Consider the following 13,702-nt stretch of genomic DNA (forward strand, 5'->3'; position numbering starts at 1 on the left):
TCCTCAAGGATCCTGGAGAACTGTTCCTGGAAAGTCCTCCAGGATCCTGGAGAACTGTTCCTGGAAAGTCCTCCAGGATCCTGGAGAACTGTTCCTGGAAAGTCCTCCAGGATCCTGGAGAACTGTTCCTGGAAAGTCCTCCAGGATCCTGGAGAACTGTTCCTGGAAAGTCCTCCAGGATCCTGGAGAACTGTTCCTGGAAAGTCCTCCAGGATCCTGGAGAACTGTTCCTGAAGACCACGTTGAAGGCATGCCAGAGTTTGTGCAGCAGGTTTTAGGCAGGATGAAGAATAAAAATATTCCCCTTTAAGCTGGTTTAGAACTGGACCAGCTCTGGTTCTGACTCAGATTCTGGATTCAGTTTCCTGTTGGAACATGTTTGATGAAGATGTTTTCTAGACTTTTCCACAGGAACATGTTCCAACACAAGCTGTTTGGAGAGCCTTGTGCATGAAGCCGACCTCGGCCGGTCTTCGGACCTTCGGACCAGAACATGGACCGGTTCTACCGTCATCTAAAGCTTCACGTTGCCTGTTGGTTAAAACAAACTTAAGACTGAGTTCAGCTTGATTAGAGACTGGCTTGTTGAGCCAGTGAACCATGGTGGCGGTGGTGGTGGCGAACGCTGAGCTGATGGCAGTCGGTCCCTGTACTCCTCATTCCAGACCGAAGCCTTCTGCGTTGGAGATGGCGATGGTGAGCTTGTGTTTGAGCTCCTTCCTGGTTCGATACGGAGGCAAACAGATCTGGTTAAAGCAGGTGTGAGAGATCGGAAGCCTGCGGAGACAAACGGAGACACGAAGACAAGAAGAGAGACGTGATCATGTTACAGACAAGTTAGAGGTGAACAAACTGGTTTCAGGACGAGACGGACGACATCAGGTCTTCGCATCGACATGAAAAATCACATCATTGGGAGGAAAATGTAAAGAAAAGAAAAACATGGCGACGGAAACACAAAACTGATTTTATTCTTGCTGCTGGTCCAGACCCCGTCCAGACCTGTCCTCCATGTCCCCCATCCAGACCTGTCCTCCATGTCCCCCATCCAGACCTGTCCTCCATGTCCCCCGTCCAGACCTGTCCTCCATGTCCCCCGTCCAGACCTGTCCTTCATGTCCCCCGTCCAGACCTGTCGTCCATGTCCCCGTCCAGACCTGTCCTCCATGTCCCCCGTCCAGACCTGTCCTCCATGTCCCCCGTCCAGACCTGTCCTCCATGTCCCCCGTCCAGACCTGTCCTCCATGTCCCCCGTCCAGACCTGTCCTTCATGTCCCCCTCCAGACCTGTCCTCCATGTCCCCCGTCCAGACCTGTCCTCCATGTCCCCCGTCCAGACCTGTCGTCCATGTCCCCGTCCAGACCTGTCCTCCATGTCCCCCGTCCAGACCTGTCCTCCATGTCCCCGTCCAGACCTGTCCTCCATGTCCCCGTCCAGACCTGTCGTCCATGTCCCCGTCCAGACCTGTCCTCCATGTCCCCCATCCAGACCTGTCCTCCATGTCCCCGTCCAGACCAGTTTTATTGGTCTGGACGGGGACATATTGACAAGCTGAGTCTGAAATGACGTTCCTGGATCTACAGTTCTGATTGGACAGTGAAATAGTTTACGTGTCGGAATCTAAATAAATTTGTCTGAGAAACGACATTATGACCCGCAGGACGGTGGGTACCAGCAAGTTAACCGTCCCAGACTGGTGATACTGGTGGAGTTTTTATTGTGAGCCTGGTTTGGTGCTGTGGAGACACCTCTGATCAGATCACAGAATCAGATTCTGGTCCACATACAGATCTGGATCAGCCGCCAGTCCAGGAGGTGGACGACGGCGCCGGCACAGTGGTCAACACAACCAACACACACATGATGGAAGCAACAACAGAACTCATCACAGCCCCCGCTGGTCCTGCTGGACCTCAAGGGTCCATTCTGGTTCTGACTGTTTGCTGCTGTTGGATCCACATTCATGTCCCATTTAAACCAGTCGTCTCCGTCCAGCTGGACCAGTTTACCTGTCTGAATGGAAACAAGCCTGAAGCAGGAGGAAATGTGTTTTCTTCTTTCTCAGCGTTCCCATCGCCGAGACGTCCTGGAGCCCCGCCCAGTTTTTATCCATCGCACATCTAAACCTCCATTTTCATTCGTTACATAAGTTTATTCATATTAATCATAATAATGAGTTGCAGAAGACGACCCTGAGCTTCCGCCTCCAGGGCTTCATCATGCTGGATGACCTGGGTATTGAACGCTCGTCTCTCGGATGGCGTCTGTTGGTCCAGAACGCCGCTGCACCAACAGGTCACATGATCAGATCCGTCCGGTGTCAGCAGGTTTAAACTGGTTGTTCAGACTGGTTTAAAGATTCTGTGCAGTTTAAATCCACCAACCAGTCTTCAGCTTGAGTCCATCAGGATTTCCTGATGGCTGAACTGGTTTTTGGGGACTTTACTGGTGCGACTGGTTCTTCTGTTTTTTTAGATGAATCTGTAAAACTCTCTAAGGTGAGCTGTGGAAACAGATCTGCTTCTTCTTCGGTCCATTCTGTGGTTCAATCCGGCCTCTGGGATGGAGACACTTTCAGAAACGTTGGGGGGGGGGGGCATGGCGAGGGATGTGAAAGTGAGGAAGAGGAAGGAGATGAAGCAGGAGAGCGTGGGGGAGGTATGTGGAGGCTTTGGGGTTGATGAGTTCAAGGCTGCATAATCCGACCAATCCGCTCCTATAGATTTAACACAACAGCCCCCCCCCCCACAACCACAACATACTCCACTGACCCCGATACGAGTTCATGACTGAGCCAATCAGAGTGCAGCTCCTGCATGTGTGTCAGGGGGTGTAACAGTCATAACTTTTCATGAGGAAACGTGTGTGTGTGTGTGTGTGTGTGTGTGTGTGTGTGTGTGTAAACAGAGAGCAGCGATGTGTTCGGGAAAGTCTGTTTTATTTATTTATCTCTGATCCAGAACTCTCCATCTTGGTGGACTTCCTGGGTCTGGGACGAGGACCCGTACGGAGCGGGGGAGGGGTTACCGCAGCAACATGAAGGTCAACCGGTTCAAACTGCTTACACTGACCAATCAGCTACTATGGATTTGACACAATGGCTCCAACCCCTCCCTCCCGTATTCTCCCATACATACATACTCCACTACCCCCCCTCCTCACCCCCTCCCCTCTGGGTTCAAGTTCAATCGGAGCCAATGAGAGCAGAGTGGGGTGGGGGGTGGGGGGTAACAGAGGACGGCTTTGCTGCTCACAAAGACGTATGTGGATGGATTTTCCTCCTATAGAGCCATTATTAGCTCTGCGTGTGCATGTTGATGCGCGTGTGTGTTGTTTACAGCGCAGTTGTGTGTCTGTGAGAAAGTGCTGCAGGTCTTAGTCCTGCAGGTCTTAGTGCTGCAGGTCTTAGTGCTGCAGGTCTTAGTCCTGCAGGTCTTAGTCCTGCAGGTCTTAGTGCTGCAGGTCTTAGTCCTGCAGGTCTTAGTCCTGCAGGTCTTAGTCCTGCAGGTCTTAGTGCTGCAGGTCTTAGTGCTGCAGGTCTTAGTCCTGCAGGTCTTAGTGCTGCAGGTCTTAGTCCTGCAGGTCTTAGTGCTGCAGGTCTTAGTGCTGCAGGTCTTAGTGCTGCAGGTCTTAGTCCTGCAGGTCTTAGTCCTGCAGGTCTTAGTGCTGCAGGTCTTAGTCCTGCAGGTCTTAGTCCTGCAGGTCTTAGTGCTGCAGGTCTTAGTCCTGCAGGTCTTAGTCCTGCAGGTCTTAGTGCTGCAGGTCTTAGTGCTGCAGGTCTTAGTCCTGCAGGTCTTAGTCCTGCAGGTCTTAGTGCTGCAGGTCTTAGTCCTGCAGGTCTTAGTCCTGCAGGTCTTAGTGCTGCAGGTCTTAGTCCTGCAGGTCTTAGTGCTGCAGGTCTTAGTCCTGCAGGTCTTAGTGCTGCAGGTCTTAGTCCTGCAGGTCTTAGTCCTGCAGGTCTTAGTCCTGCAGGTCTTAGTGCTGCAGGTCTTAGTCCTGCAGGTCTTAGTCCTGCAGGTCTTAGTGCTGCAGGTCTTAGTCCTGCAGGTCTTAGTCCTGCAGGTCTTAGTCCTGCAGGTCTTAGTGCTGCAGGTCTTAGTGCTGCAGGTCTTAGTCCTGCAGGTCTTAGTGCTGCAGGTCTTAGTCCTGCAGGTCTTAGTCCTGCAGGTCTTAGTGCTGCAGGTCTTAGTCCTGCAGGTCTTAGTCCTGCAGGTCTTAGTCCTGCAGGTCTTAGTGCTGCAGGTCTTAGTGCTGCAGGTCTTAGTGCTGCAGGTCTTAGTCCTGCAGGTCTTAGTCCTGCAGGTCTTAGTGCTGCAGGTCTTAGTCCTGCAGGTCTTAGTGCTGCAGGTCTTAGTGCTGCAGGTCTTAGTGCTGCAGGTCTTAGTGCTGCAGGTCTTAGTCCTGCAGGTCTTAGTGCTGCAGGTCTTAGTGCTGCAGGTCTTAGTGCTGCAGGTCTTAGTCCTGCAGGTCTTAGTGCTGCAGGTCTTAGTCCTGCAGGTCTTACCGCTCCGGTCCCGTTTGTTTACATGTTTGTTTGCATCCAAACGTGACCATCAGACGTTGGTGTGAGCCGTGCACGGCTGTGCACGTTAACATGTATGTGCTTTGCTACCAGCCTTTAGTCATGTGTGTGAACCATAAACACATAAAAACCACAGGTCAGGAACCGGGATGGAAAAAACTGATGTAGACCATCATACATCAGAAACCGGTCCAGAACCTGGTCTGAAACAGCAGGTGGTCCAGATACCAGGAACCGGTCCAGAACCTGGTCTGAAACAGCAGGTGGTCCAGATACCAGAAACCGGTCCAGAACCTGGTCTGAAACAGCAGGTGGTCCAGATACCAGGAACCGGTCCAGAACCTGGTCTGAAACAGCAGGTGGTCCAGATACCAGGAACCGGTCCAGAACCTGGTCTGAAACAGCAGGTGGTCCAGATACCAGGAACCGGTCCAGAACCTGGTCTGAAACAGCAGGTGGTCCAGATACCAGGAACCGGTCCAGAACCTGGTCTGAAACAGCAGGTGGTCCAGATACCGGGAACTGAACTCTTCTGGATCTGAACTCGGGTGGAAACGGTCGGACAGCATCCTGAACGTCGGTTATTCTGCTTTGGTGTGAGATGAATAGCCAGAGACCAGCCTAAGACCTGGTCTTCGGGAACCTACCAGTCAGTCGGGACATCGATCTTTGAGATTTTGAAGTTGAGGTCAGCCATTCCACCGACGGGAACGCGGTCACTTCCTGTAGCAAAATGGAGGAGCTTCTTCTGCAGCTCCAAAGGGAATCCTAAGACCACGTCCCAGAAACATCTGGAACACACAGATGGAGACCATAAGACTGCATATATACTCTACAGCCCATTTCACAGGAATCAAAACACCAAAAACACCCTTAAACCTCATCTAGATCTCAGTGCTGGTTCTTCTTGCTGAGTTGAGATGGTCATGTGACCCTCCAGCTGGTCTACGGAGGTTTTCCAGCGTTTCTATCCGTCCAGGTTTACAATCTAGACACAACATGTAGTGTTTATTCAGAGACTCTAGATCAGGGATCACCAATCCAGGTACTCAAGCACAGTGTCCTGCAGGTTTTCCAAGTGTCCCTGCTGCAACACACCTGATTTAAATCAATGTGTATTTAGCAGACATGAGCAGAGCTTGTCTGATCTGAGACAGGATTTTCCAGCAGGAACACCGGCCTTCAAGGACCTGGATTGGTGATCCCTGCTGTAGATGATCCATGATAACACCATTATTTATCCCATCTTCATCACCATCACTACCATGTTGCTAAGAGACCTCTATTTTCACCTGGACATGATGATGAAGACACTTCCTGTCAGACTTTCCACCAATCAGAGAGCTTAAACTGACGGTAACGTCCAATCAGGAGCAGCCAAAGATCAACAAGTGATGAGAAAAGCAGGAAAATAATGATCCTCTATGGCTGGAATAAAGCCAGGAAGACGTTTGGGATGCAGCTGAGGTGGAGGTGCTGTAGTGAGGTTCCACAGGGATCTGTACTCGGACCACTTCTTCCCATGATGCACTGGGAGACGTCTCTCTTCTCTGATCCTGGATCAGAGTTCTGTAGCTGGTTGACCCTCTTTCCAGTCCTCTCCACCCCAACCAGTCCAGGAAGACAGACCTCCTACCTGGTTCTGGTCCTGATGGAGGTTTTCCTTGGCATGGTCATGTTTTATGGATTGTATGAACACAGTTGTTTTAAATGGGACTGATGTGGATCATATAAAGGATTTGTATTATAAGGGTTGGGGGGCTGACCTGGACTGACGTAAAAGGTACCTTGAGATGACTGTTCTGTGTTTAAATAAAGCGGAATGGAATCACTGACATTTTAATGACCAGACAGCATCTAAGCAATGACCCAAACACACTAAAACCAGTAAAACCAGTAAAACCAGTGTGTGTGTGTGAGTCTGCAGGAAGTGGAAGCGTCTTACCTCACGGTGCTGTCCGTCTTGCTGTATCCTTCATACTGCGCGGCTTTCTGCAGAGCACTCATGTCGAGTTCTGGACTCCCACACACCAACATCTCCACCTCCTCCGGACGCAGCAGCTGCAGCAGGACAAACCCATCATTACCAGCACATGGTGCCACAGCATCCCTAGCACAGCCAGGGGTTGCCATGGCGATTCCCGCCTTTTTAAAGCCAAACTACTGCAGGTCAAATCAAACAAAATATTAAACAGAAAGGTGTCAGATACACCGATGCACTGACGCACACACACATCTCCATGTTCAAATTCTAATCCAGCTTTATTTTTACAGCACATTTACAAAAAACCCAGCGGCCCAAAATGCTACAACAGCTACAACAACAAAGAAAAATATCTGAAGACACGTTCACGTCAGGCTTCTTGATCTGAATCCAAATCCGTTTGCTCAGATAGTCCACTTCGTTTGGGGAAATGTGAACGCACCAAACAAATTCTGATTCGGACCAAAGAAAGAAGAAGAAGACCAAAGAAGCGGACTTAGTCCACCTACAAATGCAGGTCCCGGCCCATTTCAAGTGGACCAAATACAGGAAGCGGACTACAAATAAAAAGCCCCTTTCTGCATGTGGCGTAGCGTTGCATTGTGGGTAAACCCATAGCGATGGCGTTAAGGGTCCTCTGCCTCGTCTGGTGTTCATACTGCGTCCATTGTAGCAGTGGATTTCTGCAGGATACTTGCATAAGACACAATAAAAACCCAAAACAGCCATAGTTTGGTCTCCATGTTTAACTGGCAGGTGGAGGAAACAGAGTTTTCTTCTTCACTAGTGCAGCGCCACCTCTGGTGGGAATGGGGAGATATTATTCTACTGGTTTGACTGGTTTGACCAAAGTGCAGCATGAACACGATCTCGGTCCGCATGGATACACCCCCCTACAGCTGAGTCTAGTCCCTAGACCGAGTCTACAGGACTATTCTGATGGGAATGCAGCCTAAAACATGCACGACAGTGGTCCTCAAGGACCTGATTTTGACAAACTTGAATTAAAGCTTAAAACAAACAAGAGCAGCAGCACCGGGTTCATGTGATCATTCCTGGTCTTAACAAGAAGTTTGAAATAAAAAAAGGTTTGTAAAAAAAAAAGACGTCTGCATATTATATGCAAAGTGTTGGAGGGAAATATCCAGGTGAAGACCCCAGTTGGAACATGCAGAATAAACACAGGAGCGGTCCTAAACCAGATCCTTGTGGGACTCTGCAGCTCGGTGGGACTGCTGCTGAGGAATAACGGTCAAGATTAACAAAGAAAGTTCAATTTTACAAGTAAGAAAAAAACAGAAAAAACAGCCTAAATATAATTCCTGAATATTACTGGAATGATCTGGAATCTGGGGAGATTTGATGGAAAACGAAGAGGCCTAAAACAGTCACATCAGGTGGAAAGGATGCAAAAAAAAGCCTACAAAATACAAACTCAGTCGTTCAAGTCCAACTTTTTCCATCCACTCTGGGATTCATCCTGAGCTGTGGAGGTCCAAAGACAGCTGATGGCCTCTGACCTCTGGGCTAAAGTCCCCAGCAGCTGACTGGCTGCAACATCAGCCACTAAAGTTTCCCCTGAAACGCTGCGACAGTCCTTTCCGTCACTCAGATGGAGCAAGTGCAGCACAGACACAGGAAGTTGCCTCATGGCCAGATGATGACAGATTTTCACACTTTCTGTTGTTGTTAAAAACTTCTTTAAGTTACAGAAACGTTTAAAAGTCTGAAGGAAAAGTTTTAACTTTCATCTCCAAAGAATTAAGAATGAAATTTGTTCTTGATGTTGCTGTCTGACAACATGATGACTTCACAGCCAAAAATGCAGCCAATCTGACACACACACACACACACACACACACACACACACACCTAGAAAGACAAGTCTGTCTCATCACATCCTGAGACGTCATCCTGTGGACGTGACAGATGGACTGACTGCATGAAGAAAACACTGAACTTAAACCCAAAAACACAAGTTGTTTTGTTTTGCATCTAAATAAACTTTTAGATAAATAAACAGAAACTGAAATAAATTAAACCGGAAATCAAAACTGAACCATTTCAAGTTCAATGTTTGTAAATCAGCTAAAAGCTCTTCAGTGCAGCAGAATTGTTCCCCATCTACCCATCCTGCATGCAGGAGCTGCGTTTCATAAACACCGTTCAGACGAGCAGAAATAACTTCATTCATTCATTCAGTCCATCCAGTATCCAGGTGTTGAGGGAAGGTAAATGGGGTTTACCAGGATTATGGGTTTCAAAAAAAAAAAAAAAAAAAAAAAAAAATCCTGATGAAATTAAATTTAAAAAAAAAATTAAATCAAAAACGCTATTTACTGATAATCTACTAAACAAATCTAAAATATCATAAAAATACTAACTAACTCACTCACTTACTAACTAAATAAATAAATAAATCCATAAATAATAAAACTCTTTTAAAATAAAATTTATAACCAGTAATAAAGGGGTTGACCTCTGACCTTTTCCTTTCGGCAACCAGGAATTAAAACAAATGTTTTGAATCTTTTATTATGACTTTGTTTCTGTTTTATAGAATAATACGTTTTTATAAACCTCGACTTCGCTGCTAATTCCTGTTTTTTTCCTCTTTTCACCAAACAGCAGCTGATGCTGCGATGTCTCCAGCAGGGTCTTTGCTGATTCAGAACCAGCACAGATCAACTGGTACTGGGATTTTTCCAGTCCACACCAGTTGCTGGGAAAACATAGCAACCTCAGCCATGCTGGGATACGTCATGTTTTACAGTTTTACGACTGGTGGAGTTCACCGTCCAAGACGCACCAAGTGGTTCCAGAACTGGTTCCCTGAAGGTGGAAAGTGTTCCCCACCAGTCCAGACTGGTTGACCTCTGTGTTTTATCGAGTCTTACTTCCTGTTTCATTATTTTTTTCAGTTTATTTTAATACTCCTCACCTGCTTTCAGTTGCCCCCACCCCCCCTTGTTTTCTACCTCATCCAGGCCAGTTATTTAGTTATTAATCATTTTCAAGTCTTCCATCTGTCCGCTTTGACTCCTCCCATGACAGCAGATCCTCCACACTTTTGGTTTGTTTGGAAAATTATGGAAAATAACAAGATTAATGTTGAAGCCCCAGAGTGTGAGGAGTCCTCCCATCTGGCGTTGCGCTAATTAAATACAAACAAGCGGGTCGTGGCGCTTTGCCGTTTCAGCACGTTATCACCGCTACCGAAGCTGTGGAGGGTCACAAATGTGAAAATGTCAACATGCTGAACTAGTTGGAGTCCCGACAGGAGATGAGGTGCAGAACGATACAGAATTCTGTCTTGTTATAGATGCTAGTAAATTACAAGTACCAAGCTAGTGCTAACAGCTAATGTCACGGCGTGAAATGGTGTGACTAGAGGGAGGACATCAACCACCCCGCTTACGCTGACAAATCCATGAAATAAATTATGAAACAGGAGGAAGAACTCTGGGAAAAGCAGCGTACGGTGGCCTGCTGGTATGACTTTTGTGAAGAGTCACAGCAACTGCTGCAACGACGCTTTTAGGCTAACTAATAGTTTAGTTTGTTTTTTCTTCCCTCCTGCAGGGCAAAGAGTATGGTCCTCCATTTAAATGGATAACTTGCCAAGTTGAACGATCCACGGTGGTCTGTGCCTACCCTCCCTCCATACCGCCCCCAACACACAGAGATTCTCAGCTATCATAACATAAGGTTATCAACAGAAAAACAAACTACAAGCTTGACGAAAACAAAGCCAAGAGCCGTAACCTGGCCCCTCAGAGAGAGATAAAAACAGAAATTACTATGCTGATTTATATATATACATATATATATATATATATATATATATATATAAGGATATCTCCTAGTATCCTCGTTTATTCTCAGGAAGTCACTACGTCGCTCTGAAGTTGGGAGAGTAAAGGGGCGTTTGGATGTAACCAAAGGAAATAAGGCTGTGGACGTTTTTCATTCATTCATTCCCTATCTGATCCATGGGTCGTGGAGGAGCTGGAGGCTCCCAGCAGCCTTCGGGCGAGAGGCGGGGTACCCCCTGGATGGGTTGCCACATTGTGGACATTAGTTTCTGTAATATAAGGACAGCTGTGTTCATGTTTCCTTCATGGTTTATTGCCTTATTACGGACATCTAGGAGGGCAGAAGGAGGTATTTATTAAGGAAGTAGGTAAAGACAGAATAAGCAGTGAGACTTAAGAAAATAAGCAAAAAGAAAAAACCCTGCCACCAGAGACAGATGAGATTTCCTGGCAAATTTGCAAAATCAGCAGAACGCTTTTGAAACATCTCCCAGCCGGTGCTGGACCCAGTCCTGCAGTCCGCTTTCTGTCTCCCACTCTGCTGTATTTCCTCCCATATTTTCCCCACTTCATCTTTACTCCATCGCTATATCAGGTGTACTTGATCTGCATATGTATAGAGGAGGAACGTCGGCAGGGAGGGAACGAGTACCGGTTTGGGCAGCGGGTTACCAAGGAAACAGGTTTTTTGACCGATCCTAAAAAATATTTCTGTACGACTCTTTTCATGTAAATGTGAAAAATATTTAGGAAGGGTTCATACAAGTAAAGTAAACAAGCCCAAAAAACTGCAACTGATTATATTTACAAGCGGCTTTACAAAAAACAAGTCTAAAGTTGCTTATAACAAGCAGACCTGGCAACACTGGCTCTCAAGTTTGTCCCTTATTGGCTACGGTATTCAAATATGGCGCTGCAATATGGGAGCTGTCTGCTGGATGGCCCGTACCTACAGTTGTAAATAACTTGTTCTAAGCTACGAGAAGACTTTCATTCAGATGGACTGTGATTTGACTCCAGTATAAAATGTATTTATGAAAGTGATACTTGAGTTATTAAAGAGGCAAATTTCTTACATACTGGACCTTTATGGTGTGACTTTAAGCTTCTGTTGGATCGGGAATAAATTTAAATTTAAGGTTTATTAGACATCATCAAGTCTGATGGGAATTTGGTTTTACTTCTATCCATGTTTGCGCCTGCAGAGACCCAGTACATTAACCAGTAACTGCTTTACTGGTCTGCAGTTCGGAGCCAATGTGGGTCAGAAAGCAAAGTTCTTTCTGTTAATATTTAACGTCCAAAAAGAGAAAGTAAACTGGACTTCTCCTTTAAAATGTGACATAAGAGCATAAATAAAACAATCGAGTTGTTTTTCCAACATGAAAACGGCCACGAGTTAGTTTTTATCAGTCCAGCTGAGACTGCTTGTCCCAGCGTTCCCAGTCAAATCGACCTGTCCCTTTTCTGACCCACATTCAGGTTCACAGCTGATACTACTGGAGTGAAGCTCTGCATCTTATCTGCAGACGGACTTGCTGTGTTTGCTGTGCTGGACGCAGAACAAAGCTGGAACCCGCATTCAGAAATGGGACCCCTCCCCCACAACATTAAAACCCAGGGACAGAGTGGGTCTGGACCCAAAGGGTCAGAGGTCAAAGGTAAAATTGGTCAGTGGAACCATCAGAAATAAGGAAGTAGTGTCAAAAGGTTTAGTGTTGATGAGTTAGATTTTATCTGAAGTGCCAATAACCTTTAAATCAGCCAAAATTTAATTGATATCTTCTTGACATATAAGAAGGAAAACAAGATTTTTTGACCCAGAAATGGTTAAATGTAAAACAGAATCAATAATTTGTCCTTTGTGGGCCTTTGGCTCCATCTCTTTCCAAAGCTTGCCAACATATATCCTCCTGCTACAGACACCTGAACATGTTGATGGGATTACGGGAGTTGGATCAGACTGGTCCCAGTCATATTTATCTGACAGCTTTCAGTTTGTTCGTGTCTTTCTCACACCAACGTCACGGAGTTCCATCATGGCTGATGCTTCTCATGTTCTACGTGCTTCCTTTAGGTAATATTATTAGAAATCATGGTAAAAACATTCATTTCTATGCCGATGATACTCAGATATTTGTCTCAGATAAAGCCTCATAAAACCAGTTAGTTTGACCAAGTAGACAAGTAGCCGGCTTTTTGTAAAACCAAGGTTCTTCCCCACTTCTGGCCGGTGAGGAAAAGTCAGAACGACTTTGTTTTTTAAAACAAATCCATCCACACTTATCTGCAAAAAACCACTTTGTTAAGCAGATTCAGAAGCATATGAAACTTTTAGGTGGCGGTAGCGCTCCTAATCCTATCCAATCAGATCCCAGTCTGGCTTCAGGAAGCGGAACCAGATCCCAGTCTGGCTTTAGGAAGCGGAACCAGATCCCAGTCTGGCTTTAGGGAACGGAACCAGATCCCAGTCTGGCTTCAGGAAGCAGAACCAGATCCCAGTCTGGCTTTAGGGAACGGAACCAGATCCCAGTCTGGCTTCAGGAAGCAGAACCAGATCCCAGTCTGGCTTCAGGAAGCAGAACCAGATCCCAGTCTGGCTTTAGGGAACGGAACCAGATCCCAGTCTGGCTTTAGGGAACGGAACCAGAACCCAGTCTGGCTTCAGGAAGCGGAACCAGATCCCAGTCTGGCTTTAGGGAACGGAACCAGATCCCAGTCTGGCTTTAGGGAACGGAACCAGATCCCAGTCTGGCTTCAGGAAGCGGAACCAGATCCCAGTCTGGCTTTAGGGAACGGAACCAGATCCCAGTCTGGCTTCAGGAAGCAGAACCAGATCCCAGTCTGGCTTTAGGGAACGGAACCAGATCCCAGTCTGGCTTTAGGGAACGGAACCAGATCCCAGTCTGGCTTCAGGAAGCGGAACCAGATCCCAGTCTGGCTTTAGGGAACGGAACCAGATCCCAGTCTGGCTTTAGGGAACGGAACCAGATCCCAGTCTGGCTTCAGGAAGCAGAACCAGATCCCAGTCTGGCTTCAGGAAGCAGAACCAGATCCCAGTCTGGCTTTAGGGAACGGAACCAGATCCCAGTCTGGCTTCAGGAAGCAGAACCAGATCCCAGTCTGGCTTCAGGAAGCAGAACCAGATCCCAGTCTGGCTTTAGGGAACGGAACCAGATCCCAGTCTGGCTTTAGGGAACGGAACCAGATCCCAGTCTGGCTTTAGGGAACGGAACCAGATCCCAGTCTGGCTTCAGGAAGCAGAACCAGATCCCAGTCTGGCTTTAGGGAACGGAACCAGATCCCAGTCTAGCTTCAGGAAGCAGAACCAGATCCCAGTCTGGCTTTAGGAAGCAGAACCAGATCCCAGTCTGGCTTTAG

General features: G+C 47.2%; 1 protein-coding gene across 1 annotated transcript in view; it reads right to left on the bottom strand.

The window, feature by feature from the left end:
* Window positions 1-225: 225 nt before the first annotated feature.
* hectd2 (HECT domain containing 2) overlaps window positions 226-13,702 on the bottom strand; it is a 97,543-nt gene continuing 84,066 nt past the window's right edge. The window contains exons 20-22 of the mRNA XM_079248357.1: window positions 6,468-6,583; window positions 5,170-5,313; window positions 226-777 (exon numbers count right to left, since the gene is read on the bottom strand). Of these exons, the coding sequence (XP_079104483.1) occupies window positions 657-777; window positions 5,170-5,313; window positions 6,468-6,583 (381 nt within the window). The 3' untranslated portion in view covers window positions 226-656. The remainder of the gene's footprint in view (window positions 778-5,169; window positions 5,314-6,467; window positions 6,584-13,702) is intronic.

The sequence above is a fragment of the Telmatherina bonti genome, assembly GCF_933228915.1.
Source record: "Telmatherina bonti genome assembly, chromosome: 11".
Lineage (NCBI taxonomy): Eukaryota > Metazoa > Chordata > Actinopteri > Atheriniformes > Telmatherinidae > Telmatherina > Telmatherina bonti.